The sequence below is a fragment of the Gekko japonicus genome, unplaced genomic scaffold (assembly GCF_001447785.1).
Source record: "Gekko japonicus isolate JY-2015 unplaced genomic scaffold, Gekko_japonicus_V1.1 scaffold3274, whole genome shotgun sequence".
Classification (NCBI taxonomy): domain Eukaryota; kingdom Metazoa; phylum Chordata; class Lepidosauria; order Squamata; family Gekkonidae; genus Gekko; species Gekko japonicus.
In genome coordinates, this window is record NW_015164761.1 from 115963 (window position 1) to 141574 (window position 25612).

General features: G+C 43.4%; 1 protein-coding gene across 3 annotated transcripts; it reads right to left on the bottom strand.

The window, feature by feature from the left end:
* Nucleotides 1-23529, bottom strand: LIMD2 (LIM domain containing 2). 3 transcript variants are annotated; one of them, XM_015409695.1, is made up of 6 exons: nucleotides 23430-23529; nucleotides 22379-22512; nucleotides 21787-21831; nucleotides 9604-9743; nucleotides 1376-1508; nucleotides 1-52 (listed from the first exon to the last, which is right to left on the bottom strand). In XM_015409695.1, the coding sequence occupies exons 1-6, from the start codon at nucleotides 23524-23526 to the stop codon at nucleotides 47-49; spliced, it is 555 nt and encodes a 184-aa protein (XP_015265181.1). In that variant the 5' UTR covers nucleotides 23527-23529; the 3' UTR covers nucleotides 1-46. The 3 variants fall into 3 exon arrangements, with proteins under 3 accessions (XP_015265181.1, XP_015265182.1, XP_015265179.1); XM_015409693.1 differs by lacking the exon at nucleotides 1-52 and having other exon boundaries at nucleotides 74-1508; XM_015409696.1 differs by lacking the exons at nucleotides 1-52; nucleotides 21787-21831 and having other exon boundaries at nucleotides 73-1508.
* Nucleotides 23530-25612: the final 2083 nt, after the last annotated feature.

Consider the following 25612-nt stretch of genomic DNA (forward strand, 5'->3'; position numbering starts at 1 on the left):
TGTTGGTACACAAGCGGATTCATAAACTTCTTAACTCAAAGTTTCTTCAGTCCTAAAATGACATGTAAAATTAGAATTTATTAACAAATCTGATTGTTTGTTCTCTCATGCTATGTTTATGCCAGTATCTCATGATGTATGGGAAAATCTGTTAACTAACTACAAACTTGCCCCCTATTCTCAAACCTTTTAATAAGACAACATGTAGCAAGAAACGTTCAAAAAACCTGTATTACAAAAATAATATTTAAAAAAGAGCAAACCATGAGGCTCTAGCCATAACACACATTCATGCTTATCACAAACCAGTCAAAAAGGCAAATATAAAAGAGCCAGCAAGTGTTTCCCCAGGGTTTAAGGCTGAATATTTAAGCAGAGCTGAGCTGATGTAAATGAGAATGCAAAGTTTAGAATCACATTTCCTGGCCCAATTTACCATCACTTTTGCACATGATGTGGAGGGGAAGATTCCAGATGTTGTTATACTATCACACACATATCCCTTTCTCTAGGTCTGTTTACCAAGGGAGAAAAGTGAAAGCACATGTTTTTAACCAAGGTCAGAATGCCATTTAACCATGGAATTCTTAATGGTATTTACAGAATTCCCAGGCGGACATGCTGAACTTCAGCAAGTTAGCTATTTCACATGCCTTCCAGTTACATCCTGGACAGTGTTCCCTATCCTACTGTAAAATATCTTTCTGGAAGCAAGGCTCCTGGATCCAAGACAATCAGAATGGAAAGTGACCAGTCACAGCCTCTAAAACTAATAGGACTGCAAACTTTTTTTAGATGGAGGGTTCTGGCAAGGTGCTATTCACCTAAAACCTTCCAGAAGTTCTATTTGTACTAACATTCAAAGGCAAGAGACAGAGTAACTTGTCAACTCCCCAAATCCAGCTGCGTCAGCAGGTTTGTGGTAAGCTTGTATGGATGGGTTGCCAGAGTGGGTTCTAACAGTGAAGGGAGATGTATGTGCCATGACGTGAGTAGTGGACGGGGAGTTCTGGCCAAGGGGTAGTGCCAGAGATAAATTCCACATATATGGCATGGATATCACCAGTGCTAACAGCCTCACCCCGTGCCTGTTCTTGCATGATTTGCACAAATTCTTCACTTTCTCCACTATCACCCAACCATTGGGGGGGGGGGGCTTTTTGGATCTACCCAGAGAGCAGCTGTCCAGGACAACCACGGCCTACAACCCAAGTCAGACAACCCACCGGAGTCCACCACGCTGAGCCTTTCCTGCTCACAGCAGCCTTCACCACCTCAACTGTTTTCCCATCAGCTCAGTTCAGCGCCAGGCCAAGGCCCTCACAATAGGGGAAGAGGAGCTGGCGGGTCATGCTGTCTCAGTCCCAGTTTGCACCTCTTTCTGCAACCAGAGCTGCTTGTGCTGCTTGCGCCCAAAGCCCTCGTCATAGTTGCCTTTACTCTTGAAGAGCTGTTGAAAGTGTGGTTTGCAGTAGAATTCTCCATGAAGAGCTGCGTAACTGCCCAGGCTGGAAAGGAGGAAGAGGCACATGTTAGGGCTGGCTAGGAAAGGATGGATGCAATGCAGTCTTACTCCAGGAAGGACGACTCCTGGAAAAGCAGAAAAGCCCTAAAACAGAAGTTTTATGGTGCCACGGGCTCAGCCTCAAATTATCTACCTGGAACAGCCCATCTAAGCGTCCTTGTGAGGGTTAGGGTTCCATGCTGTTGCGGCAAACTCAGCCATTTGGGCGGAGGTTGTTTTCTCCTCTGCTTGCACGGCTGGAGGCACAAGCGACAGGGCCTGATGCCTGAATCACTTAGTCCTCTTAGTCCCCTCCAGGATGCCTTCGTTTTCTATGGTTTATTTGTTTAAATTACTTCTTTTGAATTCTGGAAATTTGTTTGGATCCTTTTGGGGAGAAAAGTAACGCTGAAATGTCCTAATAAATGTTTTGAACCCCCCCCCCAAAAGCCCAATAAAAAGCATTAATTTCATGGGAGAATAATACAGGCTTCCACAATCCATCCCTGCTGTAAAGGTAAACATACATCAATTTAACACTGAACTGTCTCACTATCAAATGAGAATTCTCATCATTCTTTCAGTATTATTTGTTATGATTATAGTACCCTTATACACACTGTAATATTTTGAACATTTTTCTCACGTGCAGACATTTCCTTCACTGAATACACTTCTCAGAAATGCTTCTCACTTTCTGGACATATTTTTCCTCATTTGAGACAGTACACTGGAGCAATAGAGAAGGAAGCTCTTTCTTTGGGAAACTGCAAAGCTGTTCGGGAAGGTGTGAAAACATACCCACCTTCCTCTCCATCTCTGATCCCTAAAAACTGGCTATTTCTCCCTAAGGAGGGAAGAGCCAGATGCCCATCAATAGTTTCATGGAGGGGTAGGAGGGGTAGGAACACTGCTCATTCCTTTCAAAATCTCAGAATCCAGAAACTCCCATGTACATTTCTCTTGGAGCACACTAAAGGTTTTTCTGAGGGGGATCCATCCACTTGTATTTGGTTGAACGCATCATGTCCATTGGACTAATGTATATGCAATGTACTAGGGATCATTATAGTTAGCCACACTAAGGTTTAATTTTGTTTTGTAGTGTTCATATTCCATTCCTTCCCATGGTTTCCTTCTCTAGTTTGGTGTCGTGGTTAAGTGCGCGGACTCTAATCTGGGAGAACCGGGTTTTATTCCCCACTCCTCCTCCACTTGAACCTGGCTGGATGACCTTGGGCAAGCCGTAGTTCTGACAAGAGCTGTCCTTGAAAAAGAGCAGTTTCTGTCAGAGCTCTCTCGGCCCCACCCACCTCACAGGGTGTCCGTTGTGGGAAGGGGGAGGGAAAGGAGTTTGTAAGCCGCTCTGAGACACCTTTAGATAGTGAAGGGCGGGGTATCAATCCAATCCAATCTCTTCTTTTTCTTCTTCTCTAGCCTTCCTCTTCCCCCTGGATTCTCACATCTTTTTGCCTGCTTGTTTTTCCCAATAAAATTGTGTGTGTTCCCCCCCCCAACAGGAGTTCGTCATATTTTGTTTTAACTGGTATCCGAAGATTTTTTAGGTGCATATGAGGGGGCCAGGGAGTGGGACCTGAGGGGATCATGTTTGACAGAAGGTTGAGCTGAAACTAGGAGGATTTTTGGTTGCTTCTATTGCAGGAGCAGTCAGAGAGGAAGGGGGGGGGGAAGCCACATCTTCCTCACACTTGGCCTTCTAAATATGATTTCATGTGACAGAAAATACAAAACTAAATTAGTACATCTCTTCCCCATGGCTGTATTTATGTCATCACAAGAGGGCACATTTGTCTTCAAATAATGTATTCATTTAAAATTATGTAATTTTTACTTGTTCTATTTATTATTGATTATTCTATTTAATTATCTAATTATTTTATCTAATCTATATACTAATAGCCAAGTTGCCCCCTCCATGTGGATATCTAAATCCGCACATCGGGGGCACTTGGGGGGCAAAGAGATTATCCTGCACATTTGGTGCAATCACCAGGTGTGCAGAAAAATCCAAAAAGTTGAAAAAATAAACGGGGGATATTTAAATCCCCCCAAAAGGTAAAAGAGCGTTCCCTGCGCATGTGCAGAGAATGCTCTGGAAACTCTGTGGCGGGCCGGCAGCTGGAAGCCGCTCAGGTCTCGCCGCCAGAGCTGGGGGGGGATCAGTGGGCCCGGTGGAGAGGCCGGGGCCGGGGTGGAGGAGATTGGTGGCCTCGCTGCTGGAGTCAGGAGGAGATCAGCGGCAGAGCTGGGGAAGGAAAGAGATTGGTGGCCCCGGCGGCTGGAAGCTGCTCAGGCCTCGCCACTGGAGTCAGGGGAGGGGAAGCTTACCCTTGGCCGCTTCCTCATCCCTGAGGTCCTCCTGCCTCCGCAGGCCAGGAGCCGGGGGGAATACTCCCCCCTGTGAGTACCGTGGGTCCCTCTTCTTGTTTTATCTAATTTTTATATTATTCAACTTTACTTTTTTATTTGCTAATTTGAAGGAAGCCTGGGTTTTTAGTAAAAATGTTTAGGCAGCCAGTTTGAAGTTGCATATTCGGTTACCAATTATAATTCACAATCTATCAGTGTCTCTGTCAGCAATTAATTTTTACCAGGGTAGTAATTAAGTTTTGATTCGGTTTTCCTCCCTGTCAGTCTGCCAGCTCTCCCAGCAGCTGGTTGTTTTAAAGGCTGTAATCCTAAAAACACTTTCCTGGGAATAAATGCTATTGAATGAAAAGGGCTTACTTCTGAGTAGACCTGCTAAAGATTGCTATCAAAATTTACTGCATTCTCACCTGCCCACTGTTCTAGTGCAAGGTTTTGAAGTTTATTTTTAAGCCTCCTAATTTTTAAAATACAGTTCATCTATTTTTAGTATCTGCTGCTTTTGTTATTTTAAAACTACAATTTTAACTGTTTAAATAATTAATCTTTAACATTTATTTTACTGATCATGTTTGGTACAATAGGTATTTAGAGTGGGTAGGAAGAGGGGTTGTCCTTTCAATTCTATTAATTCCCCTACTGTCAGCTGTGCTGCCATGGGGGTTGGGGAGTTCATTCTGGGTCTCCTCTTTACCGTGAGAGACTCCTAATTCCCAGCTTTAGTCACCTAGCGGTTTCCTAAGTTATCCCGCGCGCGGGAGGGGACCTAATTGGCCCATGCCGGGGGGGAGGGTGCATACGAATACCCTATATCCTATTAGGCTCTATGGGTCTCCGCCATTCTTAACAGTGCCTATGTTACTGCTTCTGTAGCTTGGCAATAAAAGTATAACCGTTCCTGAATGTGTGTACTTCGTTGTTACCTGTTGGTTCTGACACCTACTCCAAAACAAAGCAAATAGGTACTTTTTTTTTACTTTTGGAGTTGAAACCTCAAATAGATTTCATATTTTACAGGATGAACGGCCAGAAAATGATGTTACTGAGGGACAAGGTGGACAAAGTGAATCCTGTATGCAGGCAAAGCCTATTTTAGATCCTATTTCTAGTGAGAACCTGGTTTCATGAAATAAATTCTATTCTTTGGAAATGAAGAGGGGGAAATACGATCAGTTAGGTACTTTAGACCTTCTGGCTACACAGACATTCTTAACTCTTTGCCCTTTTCTTTCTCCATTATGGTCTCTGGCACATGTATGATTTCTTTATTTTTCTCTTTAGAGAGAGAGAGTGATATCTTGGCATAAAAAATGGTATATATCTGGTAAACTATCACCCAAAAAAAGTTGACTTAAAACATCTTGGAAAAATACCAAGTTCCCATAGGGAAATTTGCTTGACTCTTTCTTTCTATACCTCTAGTATTCTCTCTCAAATTCTGGCTAATCAAAACTCGTTTAGCTCCTATGAGATGCTCCCACAGAATTAATCCAATTGTAATTCCACTTGTCCCTTGGGGGGGGATTAATCAGAAGGTAGCAAAGAAAATAAGTTTAATGCCTCCCGAAAGACTGGAATTTTTTTACTAATGACTGACCCTTGACTGAATTTTCACCAACCAAGGAAGATGTTGCTGATCAACTGGATTGCGCATATAAAATAACTCGTGATGTATTTAATCTAATAAATGAAGTTAAAACTTTTTCTCCTTTACCATCCCTCTTGAAGGATACTCAGCCGAATCTAGTGGATGAGGACCTTCTTCAATCATTTTGCTACCTCCCTTATGAGGAACAAGGCAATATAATCACTCAGTTTCAGAAGCTACAGCATACACTATCACAAATTAGTCTGGAACATAATCTGCCAATCAATCAAAGAAAGTCAGCTTTAGCTGCAGCTACCATACATAAGCCTTCTGACAAAAATGAGAATTAACCTCTACCTAACCTGAGACCTAGTCCATTAGGAGAGAAGATTCTTATCCCTCTTAAAACAAAAGCCATAATCAATGCAGGGAATACTACCAATCTGGCTATATCATATTGCACTGTACTAAGGAAATGACTGAGTGGGGCTCATGGGCTACATATCTTAAGGTGGAATATAGCCAGATGGCTTACAATAGCTCATTGTAAGGACACTAAAGCATTTCTAGCTTCCTTTGATATTTTATTCCTTCAGGAAATTTAGTTAAGAAGAGCCCTGTTGGATCAGACCAATAGTCCACCTAGTTCAGCATCCTGTCTCACACAGTGGCCACAACCGTCCAACACAAGCTGCGGGGTTGGGTCCCAGATGGGAGGGGATGCCTGGACCACGGGCGGCAACAGCAGCTGGCACCCCCTGCCCAGGTACCCCCCCATGCAGGTGCCCCCAGTACAGGTGCCACCTGGACAGGTGCCTCCAGTGGGTCCTCCAGGATCCCCAGCTCCAGTCACCCTGCTGCCAGGACCCGAGTGGCCCCAAGAATTACTGGACGCCACATTTGATGGCAACCCTGAGAAGCTCGCTTTCTTCTTGCTGCAGGTGCACAAGTTCCTATGAGACTGGGGACCCACGCTCACCTCAGACGAGCACCGGGTGGATTACATCGGTTTGCCCCTGAGAGAGCGGGTGGCGGGTTGGTTCGTGGGCCTCCACACCAGAGGCCCCGAGCTCTGTGACATACACACATTTCTGTGGACCCTTCAGAGACAATACGAAGAACCCCTTGAACTGAAGAAGGCCCGAATCAAGCTGCGGGCTCTGTGCCAAGGAAACCGCTTGATGTATGAGTTCGCGGATGAGTTCAAGATGTATGCAGCAAAGGTACGGGGTGGCTGTAAGAAGTCCTCATCGAGCTTTACTGTGCGGGCCTGAACCATGCCATCCTGGAGAAGGGGGAAAGGGAACCCCTTAACCCTCAGCAGATGGATCAGAGAAGCCAATGCTGCCTTGATCAAGATGTACCAGCCAAAGACAACCCCTAGGACCCTGGTGGGGGAACCGAAAGGGCAACACAATAAAGCCAGAGAGACCATGCAAGACCGACGGATGAAATGGGTTGTGTCTGAGATGCGGAGAGCCTGGCCACTATGCTGCTAACTGCCCTACCGACCTCACCCCGTGAGAGGAGAAGGGTGGGGAGCGCCAAAGCTCCAAAGCGCAGCCAAAACCTGGAGGAGCACATCCCAAGCGAGGGCTCTCCAACTCAACACAGGGGGTAGTCCTGACGGAGCTTCATCGGACGGAGATGATGCCTCTCAGCCACAGGGAAAAGGCTGGGACCTGCTGTGAAGGGCACAACCTGGCAGGGCCGAAAGCATCAGGTGCCAAAATCGGTGAACACTACCCCCTCCCTTGTTCTTTGTGACTGTAACGGTGCTGAACTGTGAAATGGGCACCCAAGTGAGAGTGAGGGTATTAATTGACTCAGGGTGTGCTAGAGACTTAATAAACCCTGCAATAGTGACTGGGTTGGGAGTACCAGTACAAACCCTTTCTGAGCCCTTGCTGTTCACTCAGATGGATGGTCCCCCAATGAAGGAGGCGTGTAAATACCAGATGGTACCAGTGCTCATGGGGACGGGGCCCCACTGGGAGCAGCAAGCCTTTGTAATCAACCCCATGGCCAGGTTTTCCATGGTCCTGGGGAACCCATGGCTGCGAGACCATAATCCCTACATGCAGTGGAGTGCGGGCATGCTTCATTTTCCCAACCCTAAGTGCAATGACCATGAGTGGAAGCAAGAATGGGGGGAGGTTCCACCAGCCCTGCCAGAACGAGCGTGTCTAGCCCAAGGGGAGCTCAAATCTATCCATGTGGAGTATAGAGACCTGGCCCCGGTGTCTGAAGAAGAAGCTGGTGTGCGGCCCCCCATCATAAAAAAGACTGTGCCATAGAGCTTTTCCTGGGGCATTTCCCAGGCACCCACAGTATCTTATACATTGCTTGAATTACAGTTGTCACTAGACCTCTTTAATAAAGCTATTTGTTACTCTGCCTGGGTCCTCCTGCCTCAGAGGGTGAAACGTGCTGGAAAGGAAGGGAAACAAGGGAGTCAGGTGGTCTCCTGAGGGGACCCTAACAGAGGAGTGGTGGCAGCCTATGGACAGCCTCCCTCGTCCCTCCCTGTGACAAAGCAGCTGAGTCACGCAGAGCAGTTTCTCCGTGCAGATCTGCCGTTTAAAGGGAGTTTCTTGGGTAGCCACCAATGGCCAAGAAAGCCCCTTTAAACAGTTGAGCTGTGCAGAGCAAACTGCTCCCATAGCTCAGTTGTTTAAAGGGGTTTTCTTGGGCAGCCAGCCCCAGTCTCGGAGCCATTTAAACCCCTGCTTTATGCTCCCTGCAGTTTTTCACAGTGGAGCAGAAAGCAGTGATTTAAATGGCTCCCAGCCATTTAAACCAAACAGCTGAGCAACTGTTTTTTATAAAGTGCAGAAAGCAGGGTTTTAAACCCCTGCTTTCTAGTCTTTATTAACCAGCAAGAACTGCATCAAAATGTGTGTAAATTCATGGTGGTTCTTCAATTCGCAAACATTGCTTCACAAACCAGCCAAAATTTGTGACAAACTTTAGTTCTTCAGCCAGCTCGTGCCCATCCCTGCACATGGATACTTTTCAGTGAACTCTGCCTGAAGACATGAATAGGATACTTGACGAAGTGAGGCCTGCCACCTGCCCATTAAACAGGTATCCTTAACAGATAGAGGGATTAGTAAGGAGGGGCTCACTAATTAGAAGATGCCAATTATCAATGAGCGCTGTTTTTGACCTTCAAAGTTATTTACAGCTTCAGCCCAGAGTACCTGAAGGGCCACTTCCACCCACTCCAGCCAACCCAAGACTGGCCAAGGTGGCTGCCTTCTGGCAACCGTCCTTGAGCAGAAGCTCAGCTGGTGGAAATCCAGGAAGGAAATCTCGGAACTCCTCCCACTGCAGTTGAGAACAACTCTGCTTCCCTGAGGGCCTTTCAGACAGGCTCAACGACCTGCCTTTTCCAAAGGGCCTTTGAGCTAGGTCAGTAAGAAATGGAGTGGTGAGGGGCGTGGTACTGTTGGAACACTGTATTTTATTAATTTATAATTTTTTCACTGTACTTAATTTAATTTTTATTTGTTTCTGAGTGGACTATTATTGATTTTATTGTACTGTAAACCACCCTGGGGACTCTCAGTTGAAAGGTAGTCTGTAAATAAAGAAGCTAGATAATTAACTCACTCAAAAATAACCCCTCCCTTTTCTGGTTACTGGCTAAACTCTATACAAAGCTGCCACTGTCAAAAGGAAGCTGGTCTTCTGGCTCAGTGCCACATCTTGGTCAGACCCCATGCATGATAGAGTAGTGCAGACTTCATTAAAAAACCCCAAAAACCTAGGATTCTCACCTAGGCCACTGGGCTAACACTCAAATTGGGCCCGGTTCCTAGTTTGGTTGCTGAGAAGAGGTGAGTGAAGCTAGATATGAAACCAAATTGGTGGGGAAGAGTGTGAAACAAATGCCAAACTACACACAGGTACACATGAAGCTTCCTTATACTGAATCAGACCCATGGTCCATCAAAGTCAGTATAGTCTACTCAGACTGGCAGCGGTCTTTCATATCACCTACTGCCAGATCCTTTAACTGGAGATGCTGGGGTTTGAACCTGGGACCTTCTGCTACCTAGCATCCCTCCCCATCCCCTTCTCTCAGACCACAAAACTTTGCTTCTCCTGACCCTCTCACCTGAGCTTGGCATGGCAGTGCTTGCAGCAAAAGCAGGTGGTATGGAAAACAAATTTATCAGCCACTAGACGCTCCATGGGGTAGACTGTCTTCTGGCAGGCGCTGCATGTCTCCTTCACCTGGGATTTCAAGCTGAATGACTAAGTGATAAACAAAGGGTTGAAAGCATTACAACGCGCACAATTCATTTGAACAATTAGTTCTGCCTTTCTCCTAATGGTTGGAACCAAGTGACATAATATATGGAATGGCAAGAACAACATATAAACAACAAGGCATTTGTAAGCAGTGCAAAGTCAACAACACATCACAATACAAAAATGCAGCCTGTCCCAGGATGGTTTGTATGGAAAAAATCCAAAGGGGGAAATAATGGAACTCCGAATAACTGTAGGTGAAGCCGTGTTGCTGTTGTTTCTATCAAAGATTCCAGGAAACTTAAATTTCACAAAAACAAGATACAGGAATATGACCAACTAGAAACAAAGTTATACAGCAATTTATCCAAAAAGTGAATTTAAAGTCAGCAACAAAAGTCAATTAAGTTAAGAAGAATTGTAAAGTACTTTCTAAAGTAAAGTTGCTAATAATCCAGGTTATCAGTTAACCAAACATGCTGGTTAGCAAAGCTTTTACAAGAAACTTGGATGGCGGCTTCTGGTCTGTGGCACGCCATCTTCAGCGGGTTCTCTCCGGAGCTACCGAAGAAACCCCTGAACCTCCCGGTTTCTAGCAGGAGGGCCAGATTCACTGGCCTCCCAAGCACTCTCCTGGAGGGAGGTGCTGGGGGGGCAGCTTGATTCGGGGGCTCGTGGATGCATCGTCATCCATGTAGACCCCTTATTGCTCCATGGCAGAAACCAAGAAGAGAGCGCTTGCGGGGAGCCGCAAGCGCACAGGAGCCATCGAACGATCTAAGAGTGTACGAACCTCACCATAAACAATGGTGACGACAACCTTTATGCTGTTAATACATGGAAATGCAACAGCGATCAACTTAACAACTTATTCTGTGAGAAGCCCCTTTGATTTGCCCAAAAGGTGAAGGAAACGGGGAGAGGGAATCATCCCCCCTGCGTCTCCTTTTGAAAAGCGGCTGTGATAAAACCAGGATCACAAAATCTACCAAACAGCTCCAGGGGCAAAAAGACTCAGGCACGGTTGGTTAAATACTTTTACTACTTCAATATTTTTCTTTAACCTCATCTTTACTGAAGAAACATCTTTGATGCTGTTGAATCAATCCCTCTTGTTTCTACTTTATGGGAGTTAAAAGGTTTGCAGTGAATGAACTGTGATGAATAGTTTAAACAGAGAGTGATCTCAACACCAGTGTGAGGCTGTGTTTTGTGTTTTGGAAAGACTGTCTCTTGAATATAATAAGAGTCTGCATATTGTTTTGGATTACCGTGAAAGATTTTTGGACTTAAAGATGGCTACTGGGACTGATTTGTAAGTGCGTTTATCCTCGTGAGATTTACAAAAATTACAATCATAGAGACTAATTTTGCTGGATAAGACCTCTGAAATTGTTTTGAAAGCACGGCCACTTCTAGGAGATTTGTAGGAATTACAATCATAGAGACTAACGTTGCGGAATAGATTTAAGCTTAGTTGCAGCTTGGAAATTGCCTTTCAAAATGTGTGCAAGGAACCTGACAAGGTAGACATTCCAGTCAGTGTGCAAAGCTTTGGAGTGCAACTACAGAAGATTATTCAAGACGCAGTTGAACAAGCAATAAAATAAATATTTGATAGACTCTACAACAAGGGACAGACTACTCAGAAATTGAAAATGAGAGGAATTACAACATCAACAGATGTTTGTTAAAGAGGAAGATCTCAAGCAAGATGAATTACTACATGGATTATGCTTTACAATAAAAGACAAGAGGAGAAGAAACTATGTGGAATAGGTTAATAGGTCTATGGAAAACTTGACAACACATTTAACTTTGGGATACAGACCAACTATTCCAGCAAAAAAGAAGACAAGAAGATATTCAGGTCAGGATTTATCAAGTATCCATATAAAGGATTGTGGATGGGAAAGAAAATTGACAATTTGGCTTTTATGCAAAGAAGAAAAACACAGGATTATGACTCTGGTGGAAAAGAAATTTCAGAAGAAAAAGAAAAGAATGAAACAGCACAAATAGAATGGCACAGAGGGTCTTGACTTGTGTAAATGACTAATATGAGGCATAGCTGAATCTTATAGAAAAATTATAAAAATGAGAATTTGAATACCATATAATAAATTTGATTCTAAAAGGTTTAACTGAAATAAAACATTATATTAATTTAAACAACCTTATATATAAAGTATAGCTGTGACCCATTAAGAAAAGTTTTATGACATGGTTTTAAAAGGGAAATTACTTAAGATAGTATAGCAGAAAAAGTAAAGTAGTTTATTCTTGTTGTTGTATGCTCCTCCTGAGTAGGTTAAGCACACTGAATAAGTAATGATGATGCAGTATAACCATGGCAAAAGAAGTACAAAAGGTAAAGAAACATGTTTAAAAAGTGATTATGAACATTACTCCAGTTAACAACATATTGTAGTAGGATATGTAGTTATGTTGATATGTAGAAGAAAGTACATTGGATTGCTTAGATTAATCTTACTGCCTAAGGCTAGCTTATAGCTAAATAATGATAATTTTACTGACAAGGGCAAAATGTTTAAAAAATAATAATGTTGTTATGGTGACATAGATGATTGACACATGGAGAATTTGTAACACTCGTTTTTTGTTTTGAAACCTAAAAAAATTGTTTATAAAAAAAAGAAGAAGAAACTTGGGTGGCATTGCCAGTTAACCAGGCTGAGCGGCCGAGTGGCAGAGTGCTGGGTTTGCATGCAGGAGGCCCCAGGCTCAAACCCAGACAACTTCAATTAGAAAGCATCAGGCAATGTGAAAAACCTCTACCTTGTTCAAGTGTGTCCTTATAATCATTTGACCTTGTAGAAAGGAACAAAGTTATCTTCAAATAGATAAGGTATAAAGATTCAAGACCCACCTGGCTGATGTAATGGATGGTAGGAAGACGGATTTAGCGGACAGGTTGTAACGAGTGGTGATGGACCTTGTGGAGACCCCATGATGATGCCTATGAATCGGTGGCAGATGTAACCGAGAAGCTCTTCTTAAGAAATGGATGGGAAGAGAAAGTTTTTGTGTCCTTGGAAGAGTAAGCAGAATTGAACACTACCATTTTAAAGTGTTTGGATGAAGATCTTGGACCCGCCCTGATCGTAGGAATGCAAGTGATGTGTTTGTGTCTATGCCTGTAAACAAATTAATGCCTTCCAAAATGTTTTCTGTATGCCACCTATGGAATCCTTGTAAGATGCTAAGATGGTATTGACGAAAGCATTGGGATATCCCCATTGTTCTAGTGATCTTAGTTCAGTGCCTTGATAGAGAAGTAGGGCAAAGCAGGGAATGGAAGTAGTGAGAAGGTGGAAGAATGGCCGATCAGACAAGGTCTGAGAACTTATGCAGCCTATGCAGCTGGTGGGAGGCCACCAGGGTGACTTTGGCCCTGCACAGCCTGACCTTACTGAGAATTCTGGTAAGAAATGGCACAGGTGGAATATTATAGAGGACACAGAGAACATAGTAGAGGTGACTCAGAGGCCAATATTAGGCGAGAGCATTGGCTCCCACTGCTCCCTTGAACAGGAAACAGGAGCAGAACCTCTGAAGTTTGTTGTCCACAAGCCTCGCCTCCCTTGTTTTGCTCTGACCATCCAAGTTTTAAGGCTCCTTTCTGCTGGGCTGAGATCTTACCAATTTAGCTGGTCCACTTTAAATATGATGATTCCCTGAAGGTGTAAAAACTTCAGCAATGTGAGATGGCTCTCTAGCCAAATGAGGATAACCAGTAACTGAGTCCTCAATTCTTTCTCGTCAATTTATAGACTTTCCCTGTCATATTGCTCATTCAAACCAGAATATCAATATGACTTCAACATACATGCTGAGTGCTGCTTGCCAGCGCTAGCCAGGGTTCTGTAGCCTCTTTGTCTCCCAAGGGTCTCTCTCAAGTCACGATGGGCCCAACACATGAAGAAATTTACACTTTAGACTTAACCTTTTGAACTGAGCCACTGAGGGGAAGTCTGATTTTAGCTGGGCCACTTCCTGCTCAAGACAAGGGTAAATTGGGGTGGGGTGGGGTGTCCCATCCATAGACTGGATTCCAGAATGCTGGGGGGGGGGTAGGATTCTAAAAAGATGCCCTGTTGAAACTGCAACGGGAGATTAGAATGTTAAGCTCCTGGAAGCTATTGACTATTTTGCCCCTCATTAGTCTCCGGCCCTCAAGGTAGAATTCAGTTCCTTTATTATGAAGCCAGGCGATCTGAAGGGGGTCAGACAACACCTAGAGCAGTACTGGTGGAAAACTTCACCAAAATCTGAAAGAATATAATTAAACTGGAAGACCAATGAGTCAGGGGTGACAGTGGCAATGTGCTTTACTTCTCTGTTACCATAGTTTGCAACCTACTCAATTGTTGAAGTTACTTTAGTACTTCCTGACTCCAAAATCTGAGCCTCGGATTTCTCAGGAACGGGTGATAAGTTTTGATGAAACTGAAAATTGTTTTGCTGACGAAATCTCACTAATACATTCCAATCTGAATGTAACAGTTCAGATAGAAGTAACATCATGTGGTGTCAGAATCGGACCCTTGCCGGGTCATCGGGCCATCATACTTGTGACTATGGTTCTCTGATGTACATAGCTATGCTCTGTTATTGCTTCGCTAGCTGTTCTCCCTCCCCGCTTGTAGTTCCCAAGCTCCCGTCTAGCACCTGCTGGCATTGAATCAATCTGTCTGCAAGGTCCCCCTCTGACATTCCTGGGAGAGGGGACGATTGAGACATGTCTGTGTGAACCTTAGATTAGCTGCACTTGTACTTCTGTGAAAGGAAGCATACTCCACAAAGGCCAGAGGGAACTTTCGCCGTTTCTCATTCTCATGGCCTTGCAGAGAGACTCAAGTGATAACATTCACACCGTCCTAATTGCACTGTATTAACCTGTCTATGCACTATGTAATCATGACGTATGAATGAGGGTTGGACCAAAGGTCTCGTAGTTTCCCACTTTGTATTATTCCTTAGTTCTGTCAAAAAGTTCAACTGCACAGCAACTAAATCAGTTTTCTCAATAAAACCTGCAAAAGGACTTATTGCGTCTCAGGGTACCTTCCACCAGGCAAAAAAATGGGTATCCACTCATTACTTTAAAAAACACTACTACAGGAAAACAATGTGGCCAATTAACACCTGGCTTCTAATCTGCCTTTTCTGGGAACAGTGACTGAAAGAGAGAGAGGTACTGTTACCCCACCAGCTTTATTAAATAATTTCTTGCCTTTGGCTTGATTGGGGAACTTAGCTGCAAAGAGAGAAATAGCAAGAAGCTGGGGTAAAGTGAGAATCTGCTATCAGTGTTTACAGAGATAGTTCCTTTTAGACCCCTGGTTGAGTCAATAACCAGTCCAAATGGAGAAGAGAAATGGGTTTTATTAGGGGAGAATAATAATTTAGATATTTACACTCAAATCAAGGACTGCAAGCATACAAGAAACAAAAAGGAGTTAGCTGACAGATAGAGGGGTGGGAAGATTGGGGTAATACTATACTTATCCTGTAGAGGAGATGAGGTCCAGAGGTTGTAGGGAGGAGGTGGGTGGACCCGACCAGTGAGACCACGGGGGACCTGAGTTTGTGCACACCCAGCCCAACCCACTGGGCATGTGCAGGACTTGGTATATTTATACCCCAAAACGTATCCTAAGGGTATGCTGAAGTGAGGTGGCTAGTTTCACAATGGATTGATGGGATTCCCATTATGGAACAATAGCGTGATCTGGCGTTTCCCAGGTGCCAGACAATACAGTTGAGGTTTCTTAATGTGTGGCAGGATGAGCCTGAATGGATGACCATTCAACAAAGATGGACGTGTAATGTTTACGTTGATGGGTCTGGCATAGGTATAAAGAATGTAGATATTTTAGGTAGGAATGAGAAGATTATTCAGGAGATTTCCTGAAATACTGGATTTATGTGACAGGATTTGGGGGCAGGAAACATACAACATACTCTATTCATGACAAAGACACATCCCAGTGGCTCTTTGTTTCTGCCTGCCTGTACAATTGACAGACAAAAGTCTGGCCATTTGGTCAGCAGAAAATGCCTGATGCAGGAGCAGAGATTTGTCCATTCCAATCCTTATAGAATCAGCAGAGAGGAGTGCGGGGTGTGTGTGTGCTGTCATGGAGGATGCTTGACAGTGCAACTAGACCTCTGGTCTTCACATTGGCTATGTTTAAATCAAAAATGAGATTCTCTGAGTCTACCAGCAAAAGCCACTGTTTAAGCCAGGCCTGGCTTCATGAGGGCACTGCTTGTGGAGGTTCAAAGGTTGTTTTGGAGTGTCCCTCTCTCAGGAAAGATAACCCCTTGTGCAGGGCAGAAGCTGCCTGTTACAGTAGCAAACCAACTTCAGATCTTCCTGGACACCTTACCTATGCTAGACCCCTTTGGTTTCTGGTTTCAGGCTGGACTACAGGAAAGAGATGGTTCTGGTGGCTTTAGTTGTATGATCTAAATCAGGAGTGTCAAATTCATTTGTTATGAGGGCTGGATCTGACATAAATGAGACTTTGTCGGGCCGGGCCATGTGTGTCATAAAATGTAATGCCAGGTAGCCGAGATATAAACATTATAAAGGACACACACAAACACAAAGATTTTTAAAACTTTAAATAAAATATGCTTAAAACACTAGCAATCCTGCAATATTCTGTCTATTTGACAGTCTCTGATAGCTGACATTTCCTGCTCTGAATTATTGCAGAATTATTGTGCTGTAGCAATCTTGAGTATGCTGTTCAGGTGTGTATCTGTAACCTGCAAACCTACTTTTGATTTATTGGCATTCATTACAGAAATCTCATGCTCGGTGCTCTGAGCCTAAGACCCAGGGAAAACATGAAATGGCTGGGCATTGCGAGCTTTTGTACATAAATTGCTTCATGTGCTGGTCAAGAACATGAGAAGGCATCCTGACACAGACTGAGGACTATATGTTTAATATGTTGTTGAAGGCTTTCACGGCCGGAGTTCATTAGCTGTTGTAGATTTTCCAGGTCGTATGGCCGTGGTCTTGGCATTGTAGTACCTGACATTTCGCCAGCAGCTGTGACTGGCATCCTCAGAGGTATAACACAGAAAGATGGGAGTATTCTCTGTATCAATGTGAGAAGAAAAATGGTAGGCAGGTAATTTATATCTACTCAGGGAGGTGGGGTAGGGCTGAGTCATTATCTTGTAGGAGTTTCCCAGGCTGTGACATGCTAATGGAGGAGCTTTCCTGAGGATGTTCTTTTGCATATGGATTGGCAGTTGAAATTCTAATCTTATCTGTAGTGCTGTTGTAAGATGTAGAGCATTTTGTGTTTTTCAGGATAGGAAAACATGCCCTATTTATTTTTAAACTCTCTTCTTTTTTGTTGAAATTGTGTTTATGAATTTCAATGGCTTCCCTGTGTAATCTGACATGGTAATTGGATGTGTTGTCCAGCATTTCAGTTTCTTGGAATGAAATACTGTGTCCTGTTTGAGTTAGGCTATGTTCAGACACTGCTGATTTTTCAGGCTGGCCAAGTCTGCAGTGTCTTTCATGTTCTTTTATTTTTGTCTGGATGCTACACTGTGTGGTATGCTGTGTGCTGCAGTTAAGTTCCACCACAAAGGTCGAGGGAGTGGAGGCGCTGCAGCACTTTTTAATGTAGATTTAAAAGCTGAAATTCAAGTTATCAATAGCATCTGCCCTCACTACATACAGCCATTATTGGAAAAGGGCCAGCAATTATTATTATTATTATTATTATTAAACCCTTGTGTGTCAATGTACATTTGCCCCCCAATCGCAAAAAAATGCAAGACAAGGAGAAAATTTGGGACCAGTTTGTAACCATCCTTGATCACCTATCGGCCCAATACCCCAATTTTAAAATAATGTGGGGATTAATCCTGACACCTGATCCTACCGAAGATCTATCACCTGGTTACAGGAGACGTAGGTAGACTGAACATTTGCATAACACCACTGCACAAGCTCTTGAGGGAACAGAAGGACAGTCGCCAGTCTCTTCTACAGTCAAGAGTCCAATTCAATCCACTACTACGAAGACAGAATTCTTACCCTTAAATCCCTGTTGATTAATTATAGACCACCCAAACAACATACCCACCCCAACAATGTGTGGTTTGATCAGGAATGTAGGGATTTTAAAAAGAAGCTAGCCTAACAAATGAAATACACCTGACACTATAAGGATCAAAACTCAATACAAAAATCTATTTAAAACTAAAAAACAGGCCCACACCAAGCAATTATGGGAAGAACTGGCACAGGCAGCATGGGGGAAAAAATAAACCCGCTTTTGGGAGCTAGTCTCACTTGGGCTTGGAAGATCACCCTCCCAAACAGACGCCCAAATCTCTGGAAACTCTTGGCTCAGCCACTTTTCTGCTATTTATCAATCCCCTACCTCTCAGACTAGGTCCACAGAGACGAAATGGGCCTTCAATTACAATCTGCAAATGCTACCAGATTGGCTAGTGGTAACCGTGGCTGAAAACTTAATTTCTTCCTTAGCCTCAGGTAAATCCCCTGGGGAAGATTCAATTCCCACAGACATGATAAAGGCCTTCCCCAACTGGCGGGCCCCAATCTTTGCTAAACTATTTACCCAAATAAATAACTCTGGCCTATTGCCTGCTGGGTGGAAAACCAGCATAGTGGTCCCTATCCATAAAAGAGCATCAAAACTCGACACAGCATCAAAACTATACAGAAAATATTTACTAAGGAAGTTAGAGGAATGAGCTACAGACAACCTCATTCTACATCCTCACCAAGCAGGCTTTCGCAGAGGCCAAAGCACAACAGACCACTGCCTCACACTTCACCCACTGGCCCATTCGGCCATGAAAAGTCCAGCCAAAGGGAAAGCCCTCTGTGGTATTTGTAGATTTAGCCACAGCCTTTGATTCCATAGACAGAAACCGCTTATGAGGAAAACTTGGGAGGTCAGATAGAGAGAAGGGCCTCTTAGCGTTGATTCTGCATGCAAGCAAAGATCAGAGTGGGCACCTCTGGTTCCCTGACTAGAGAAATCCCTATGGTAAGAGGAGTACAGCCGGGATGCATGTTAGCTCCCTTACTCTTCAATTTATTTATCAATGACATCGTAAAAAGATGGTCTGACTGGAAATTTGTTTCACCCTGACTTAACAGTCAGAAGATTTTTCTACTATTATATGCAGATGACATGGTCCTGATTTCTCTAACCAGAGTGGGTCTGAGGAAGTTGCTGAAGGGCTTGGGGGACTACTGCTTAGAAGAAAATTTGAAAATAAATTACACCAAAATAAAAGTGATCATCTTCTGTAAAAGGCCAAAACATTTTCCATGGTGCATACATGGCACCCCAATTGACCAATGTAAAACCTACAAATATTTGGGCATTGCTTTCCATGAATCCTTGAACTGGAAGGCCCACATAGCTTTAACAAAAACAACAGCTCTTAAGACCATAGGTGCAATAATGGGATTCTTCCATAACAAGGATGGCCACCTCATAGACCCAGCAGTCCAGCTTTACACACTAGCAAGGTCATCCCTCAAATACTCTATGGCGTTGAAGTATGGGGATGGCAAGACCAAGTCCTTAACAGGCTGGAAACAATCCAAAATAATTTTATGAGACGCATCCTGGCGCTCCCAAAGGGGACACCAGCAGCCATGATGCGAGCCGAGCTTGGCTTACCCTCAATAAGGGCCTGTGTACACGTTATAATTCTAAAACTCTGGAAGAAACATCAGCTAGTTGATACAAGTTCCTTTAACAACTCTAGCTTCCATATCCTGCAAATTAACGACCAAGCCCGCCTTAGCACGCTATCCAACATCATTGCTAAATACACAATCCCGGACAATTTATTACTCCCGTCAGCCAACAACTCACACCTGCGGGATTGGGTTTACAATGAAGATACTCTAATTGTCAAATCCTTAATCAGTCAACAGAAATTTGCCCCACAGTATCCAGCATTTAAAACAGACCAGAGCCTCCTATCTGGCTCTTATCTCAACTCACAGCATACAAAGGGCATTTACTGCTCTTCGCTTTCAGACCCTGCCATCTGAGCGGCTAAAAGGACGATATCTCAAAACCCCTTATGACCAACATATCTGTTTGTGCGGGATTTCGGTTGAGGATCTATCACACTACATTTTGGAATGTCCTCTGTATACTGGTCCTAGAATTAAATTGCTTAACCCAATTCTAACAACTTTACAATTAGGCACCGATATAGTAACCTTTTTGCTTTCAGATGTCAATCCCACCATTTCCTGTAGAATGACACTCTATGCCCATGCTGCAAGGAAAATCAGAGATTTTATTTTTGTATTTTTAGAATATGTTATTTAAGAAACCTGATCTTAATACTTCTACTTTGTTTACATATTTTATTCTTTACATTGTACTGCCAATTTCTATACTGTTTTTATGTTTTATATTTTATATTCTGATGGCCAATGGCTATATGCAATAAACTTTTGAGTTGGAGTACTGGGTTACTTGGTACTGGTGATCACCAGCAACGCTGTTAACGATCAGGCATTTTGGAGGTCATTAATTCATGGGGTTGCCGTAAGTCAGAAGTGACCTGACAGCACTTTAGCACACACATGATGGTTACTACACAGGAAGCCCATCGTGGCTTTGGAGCTTCCTATCTGTCTCTCTGAGGAGGCCCCTGTATTTCTGTCATTCTACAAACTCTGTAGAACAGAATTAGTCAGGAAGGCATTTTTATAAAGGTAACAGGGCTACAGTATAATGGAATAGTTCAGGAAGGCAGCTTTATAAAGGGAACAGGACTGTAGTCTATGCTGCTACTATGCACGGTATGTATTATCTGTTTGTTGCATGTATTATGCTGCTCTTTATAATGGGGACAGAACAGAGGTGACTTGGACAGCCTGTCTTCTGTTTACACCACAGGCTGCTGGTGGAGTTAAGTATCTGCACCACGGGGATGGTGCATTGGGCTATGGCCCACGCAGTGCCTGCTCCCAGCCTTCCTGTTCCCTTCTCATTTGCCAGGGGTCCTTGGAGGCATGGCTCCAGCCAGGTGCTAGCAGAGAAGGCTCTGGGTGGCCAGGCTCTGGGTTGGCCACAGGGTCTTCTCCCAGCGTCTTCTCTCCCACTGCTTCCCAGTTTGGGCGACATTTTTTGTTAAAAATCCTCGCAATCCACTCCCCAGGAGGTGTGCTTGTGTTGTACAAGGGAAGGGGCCTGTTGAATACAGGCAGTGGGTGAGTGGCTGCCTGCATTTCCCCACCTCTACAGTGACAGGCTGTCCTGCTTTAAGAGACAGATCTCTGAATCACAGTCTTAAATGCATAACTGGTTGGGGCAGCCTATGTCCAGAGTGACCTCCTTCAGCATCCAGGCATAGATACACGGCAGTGGTGGGCCACCTGTGGACGCTTGTGAATGTGCTGTAAGCTCTGTGCAAAGCCGGAGAGAGACCTGAGAATGCCGGAAGTTACTGGTGGGGCAAAAAGCAACACAAGGCTGAGATACAAGGCTAATACAAAGTACCCTGGAAAGCCAGGAAGCCAGAAATGCACGGCCACCACAGCCATACAGAACCACGTCGAGTGGAATACAAGTGGAGACAGGGGGCCTTTTGCTTCCTCTGTGGGCAAGGCACTGCTCCTCTCTCCACTGTGCTCAACTCTTTTTTTCTGAAGGACAAATGACATCTTCAGTCATTCGCTGACTGGAAACAAAGTTCCTCTCTCATTCATTCTGCGCAACTCCTTTGGTTCTTGTGTCAGTCTCAGGAATTCCCCGTTTCCCTCTTAACAGGATATCTTATTGTATTTTATGGTACACTTCTTATTGTGCCACAATAAACTGGAGCTTGTTCTTTCCTTAACTGGCTCAGCAAAGCCCAATGAGCCAGTTAGAAACCTGACTAATGCCAGGTGCCAAGACACACCTAATAGTGTCTTTATTTTCCTGACCCTTTCCAGAAAAAAATGTTAATACCAGAAAGTAAAGTTGACTACCTTGGATCTCTGCACACTGGATGTCCCCGAGTCACTTTTTGCCTCCTAAAATAATGGAAAGAAGGTGGGGAGAAGAGGAATGAAAGCTGCAATGTAAACTGTAAAGCCTATGCAATGTTTTGCCTTAATTAATAATGGTGAGCAGACAGAAATGGGGGACTAGGCAGGATTGCAATACTTTTATTATTGCTGCTTGATGTTCTAACCTTTTATATTTAGCTTTGATTTCTGACTTCCTCCCTGGATCAACGAGGTAACAGTCTTTGGCCTCAGAACGGCTACAAGTTCTCAGAACACTTCTGAAGGCAGAATTCTTTTAAAACTCAAGACACATCTACAGAAAGTGAATCACGCTTAACTTTACATAAATTCCACAAAAGATGCTAGAATTTGCAGGATTTTTGAGGGCACTGTGTGACATCCACAGCTCCTTCGCATGAATTTCTCCTTCACATGGACTTCTTGGCTGAGACGAGGCATGTGTGAACTCAGCTAGAGATTTTCTTTTTAAATACTGCCACTTTCTCCCCTGACCCTCTCCCCAGATACAGCAGCAACACATTCAATTTGCAATCCTGATTTCAATACATACATGAGTGGAGGCTGTACTGGCTGGGCCCTTGGCTTGGAACATGGCTTTATATTTTTCCTGACACAGGTTTCTAGATTCACTCTGTGAAGCCAGTCCTTCTGTGTTGGTATGGATCAAGTTGGGTCTCTCAGTACCTGAAAAAAGCAGAACACAGTCTTTCACAGGGCAGATGATAACCCGAGATCTCGATATCCCTTCAGGACCGGGGGTCATCTAAGTATTTTTGCCCTCTCTGCTCTGCCCCAATTCCATCCCGCTTGATCAGCTCCAAGCTTCCCTTTTTGTGCCTTGTGCCATTAGAACCCTAACCCTACCTCCTCGTTGTCAAGACACTTCCCTTTTCTCCTTCCAGTCCTTCTTTCAAATGCTACTGAAGCATCCCCCCTTGCTTGACCTTGCCTTCACTGCCATTTGTCCAGCTCTTACCCTTTTGCTATGCTCTAGTCCAGGGGTGGTCAAACTTGCTTAACGTAAGAGCCACATAGAATAAATGTCAGATGTTTGAGAACCGCAAAACATGAACAAATGTTACACACACATTTTTACTGGAAAATATGGAAATTTGCTTTTTATTAACATTAAGACTGCCAAAAATAAAAACAAATGGTAAAAATAGATATTGATAATGATATTTATTTGTCCAGTGATATTTATTTGTTTGCTAATTGTATTTATTTGTCTGAGAGAGAAAGAGAGAGAGATGTAGAAAGAAAGCAACTTTAAATGTGTTCTCCAAGACCCCACGCCCGGATGCCAGCCAGCTCGGCTTGGAGAAGGGATTTAAAGAGACAGATGCCTTCTCCAAGCTGGCTGGTGGTGGGGGGCCTTTGAGAATGCATTTAAAGTTAAAGTTGCTTTCTTTCTCTGCTCCCCACCACCACCTCAAGCCTATCCAGGGAGGGGAACACTGGCTGGTGAAGGGAAGACCGATTGGGGAGACATGCCTCCCCTCCACTTCCCCAGCCACCCTGCCGGGAGTCGCACCATATGTGTGAAAGAGCCACAAGTGGCTCCCAAGCCACAGTTTGGCCACCCCTGCTCTAGTCCATACCTGACACTGTTGTACACGCAAGACCTTCAGAAGAGGCAGGCGTGCCAGGACTCTTCTTTCTGCCACTTGGGCCACTTGCTGTGTACAGCACTGCCATCTGTTCTCCAAAGATGTTCAAGCTGCTTGAGAAATGGCTCTGACTCATTTCCGCTCGCTATGTGGTTGGCTTATTTCCTGCTCTCTTTACTGAACTGTGAAGCTCAATCTTTGCAACCTCTTGCAATCCGATGACTAAACCAGGGTCAACAGCATGGCAGGGCATACAGTACTGCCACTATAACCAAAGCCTTTTGAAACAGTTACTTTGCACTGGGCAGTATAGAAAACTCAGACAGTGCAGTCATGGCCTTTAAGGAGACTGATCAACATTCAATCAATCAAACATTTCTTACAATCAGTAGATTCGTCGACAAAAAAGCACAGTTTTTACATATAAATATAAAATTAATACACAGAGATTAAAATGCCTAACCTTGTGCTGTAATTAATTATACATCAAGGTTATTTAGAATATCTACATTCTTATGGAAAGTCTCTCAGCACAGAATTTGGTCACTTTAGAGGTGGTGTCGTTGGAGCAAGGAGGGGGGGGATGTATAGAATTTTTCAGATCTTCCTGGGCACTTGGATAGAATGGGGTAAGATAAGTGGAATGGATGTCCTTATAAAATGGACCACATAATAACACGTGTTCCAGTGTTTCGACTGCATTCAATTGGCAGGAACATAAATGTTGAGAGTAGGGAATATGTGAGCATCTCCCTTCCAATAGCACTGAGGAGGGTAGTCAGTTAAAACAGGTTAGGGTGAAAGCTCTGTGGGGTATCTGGGGAATTCTGAAGCTTAAAGACAGTTCGTCGCCACAAAGTTCTGGCCGTGATTCCCTACCACTGGGATCAACATTCAAAATGCAGGATACAAACTTTCAAGTTATATAGAACGGTTCTGCTAACTGGATGTTCAGAGAAAAAGATGAAATGAAAAGCAGCCATTCCTAAGAACAGACACTGTACTGAACCATGGGCCCAGAAGCCACATGTTCATTATGATTCCTCCTATTTTGCCAGGTCTTCAGGCCCCTGGGGCCTTCATAGGCCCTCTGGGCAACTTCTTTTGCAAGACTCTTTAATAGGGACCATATGCTTTCTCAACAGAAGGGAACTCCAATATGGGCTGTTTTATTTTCAGTCCCTTTCCTAATAATCCCCAGCATGCAGTAGTGCTTTCCAGGATTGCCGTACACACAGTTGACATTTTCATCGAGCTTTCCACTACAATCACAAGATGTTTTTCAATCTCAGTCCCAGCTGGTTCAGAACCCATCAGCATACATCAGGAATTTTTGGGCCAATGTGCATCACCTTACACTTACCGACACTGAACTTCATTTGCCCAATTAATATAGATTCTCCTATAGCTCTTCACAAATCACTTTGGGGTTTTTTTTAAGTATAAATTTGTTTTATTAAACATATACCACAAACATACAAACAAACACAAACAAAAAAGGGAGCATCCCTTCATACTTTGAGTAAAGGATTGGTTGTCCATACATCTCAAATCATAACACTTATTTCTACGTCGTATGATACTGTCCAAACTTTGCACAATATTTAATATAATGTTCTTATTAACCTCTTTTTGGGTTATATTTCAATACTCCAGTTCTTCAAACCAGTGATAAAATCTTGACCATATTTCTTCAAATTTGTCCTCTCTATGTCCTTTCAAGATTAAAGTTAATTTGTCCATTTCAGCCACTTTCAGTAATTTATTTATTAGTTCTTCTTTTGTTGGTATCTCCTCTCTTCGCCAATAATTCGCATACAGTATTCTAGTGGCCGTAACTATGTGTAGAATGAGATAAGAGTCCTGTTTTTTACATTTTTCTGGAAGCATATTCAGTAAAAAGAGTCCTGGTACAAACGGTACATTATATTTTAGTATTTTTTGCAATATTTCATGTATCCAGATCCAATTTTTTTTACTTTTATCACAAGTCCACCATATATGAAAAAAGTACCAACATTTTTTTGGCATTTCCAACATACATTTGACAGATTGGAATAAAAATTAGATAAATTATCTGGTGTCATATACCATCTATAAAACATTTTATAAATATTTTCTTTATATGATACTGCTTTAGTAATTTTTATATTTGTTTTCCATATCATGTACCA

Coding starts and splice junctions, on each gene's coding strand:
- LIMD2 (XM_015409693.1), bottom strand. CDS start 23,526: ATGGCAGTGCTGTACACAGCAAGTGGCCCAAGTGGCAGAAAGAAGAGT. Junction 21,832..22,378: donor CCAGTACAGCCTCCACTCAT/GTATGTATTGAA, acceptor CCATTATTTTAG/GAGGCAAAAAGTGACTCGGG. Junction 9,744..21,786: donor CCAGTGTGCAGAGATCCAAG/GTAGTCAACTTT, acceptor TTTATCACTTAG/TCATTCAGCTTGAAATCCCA.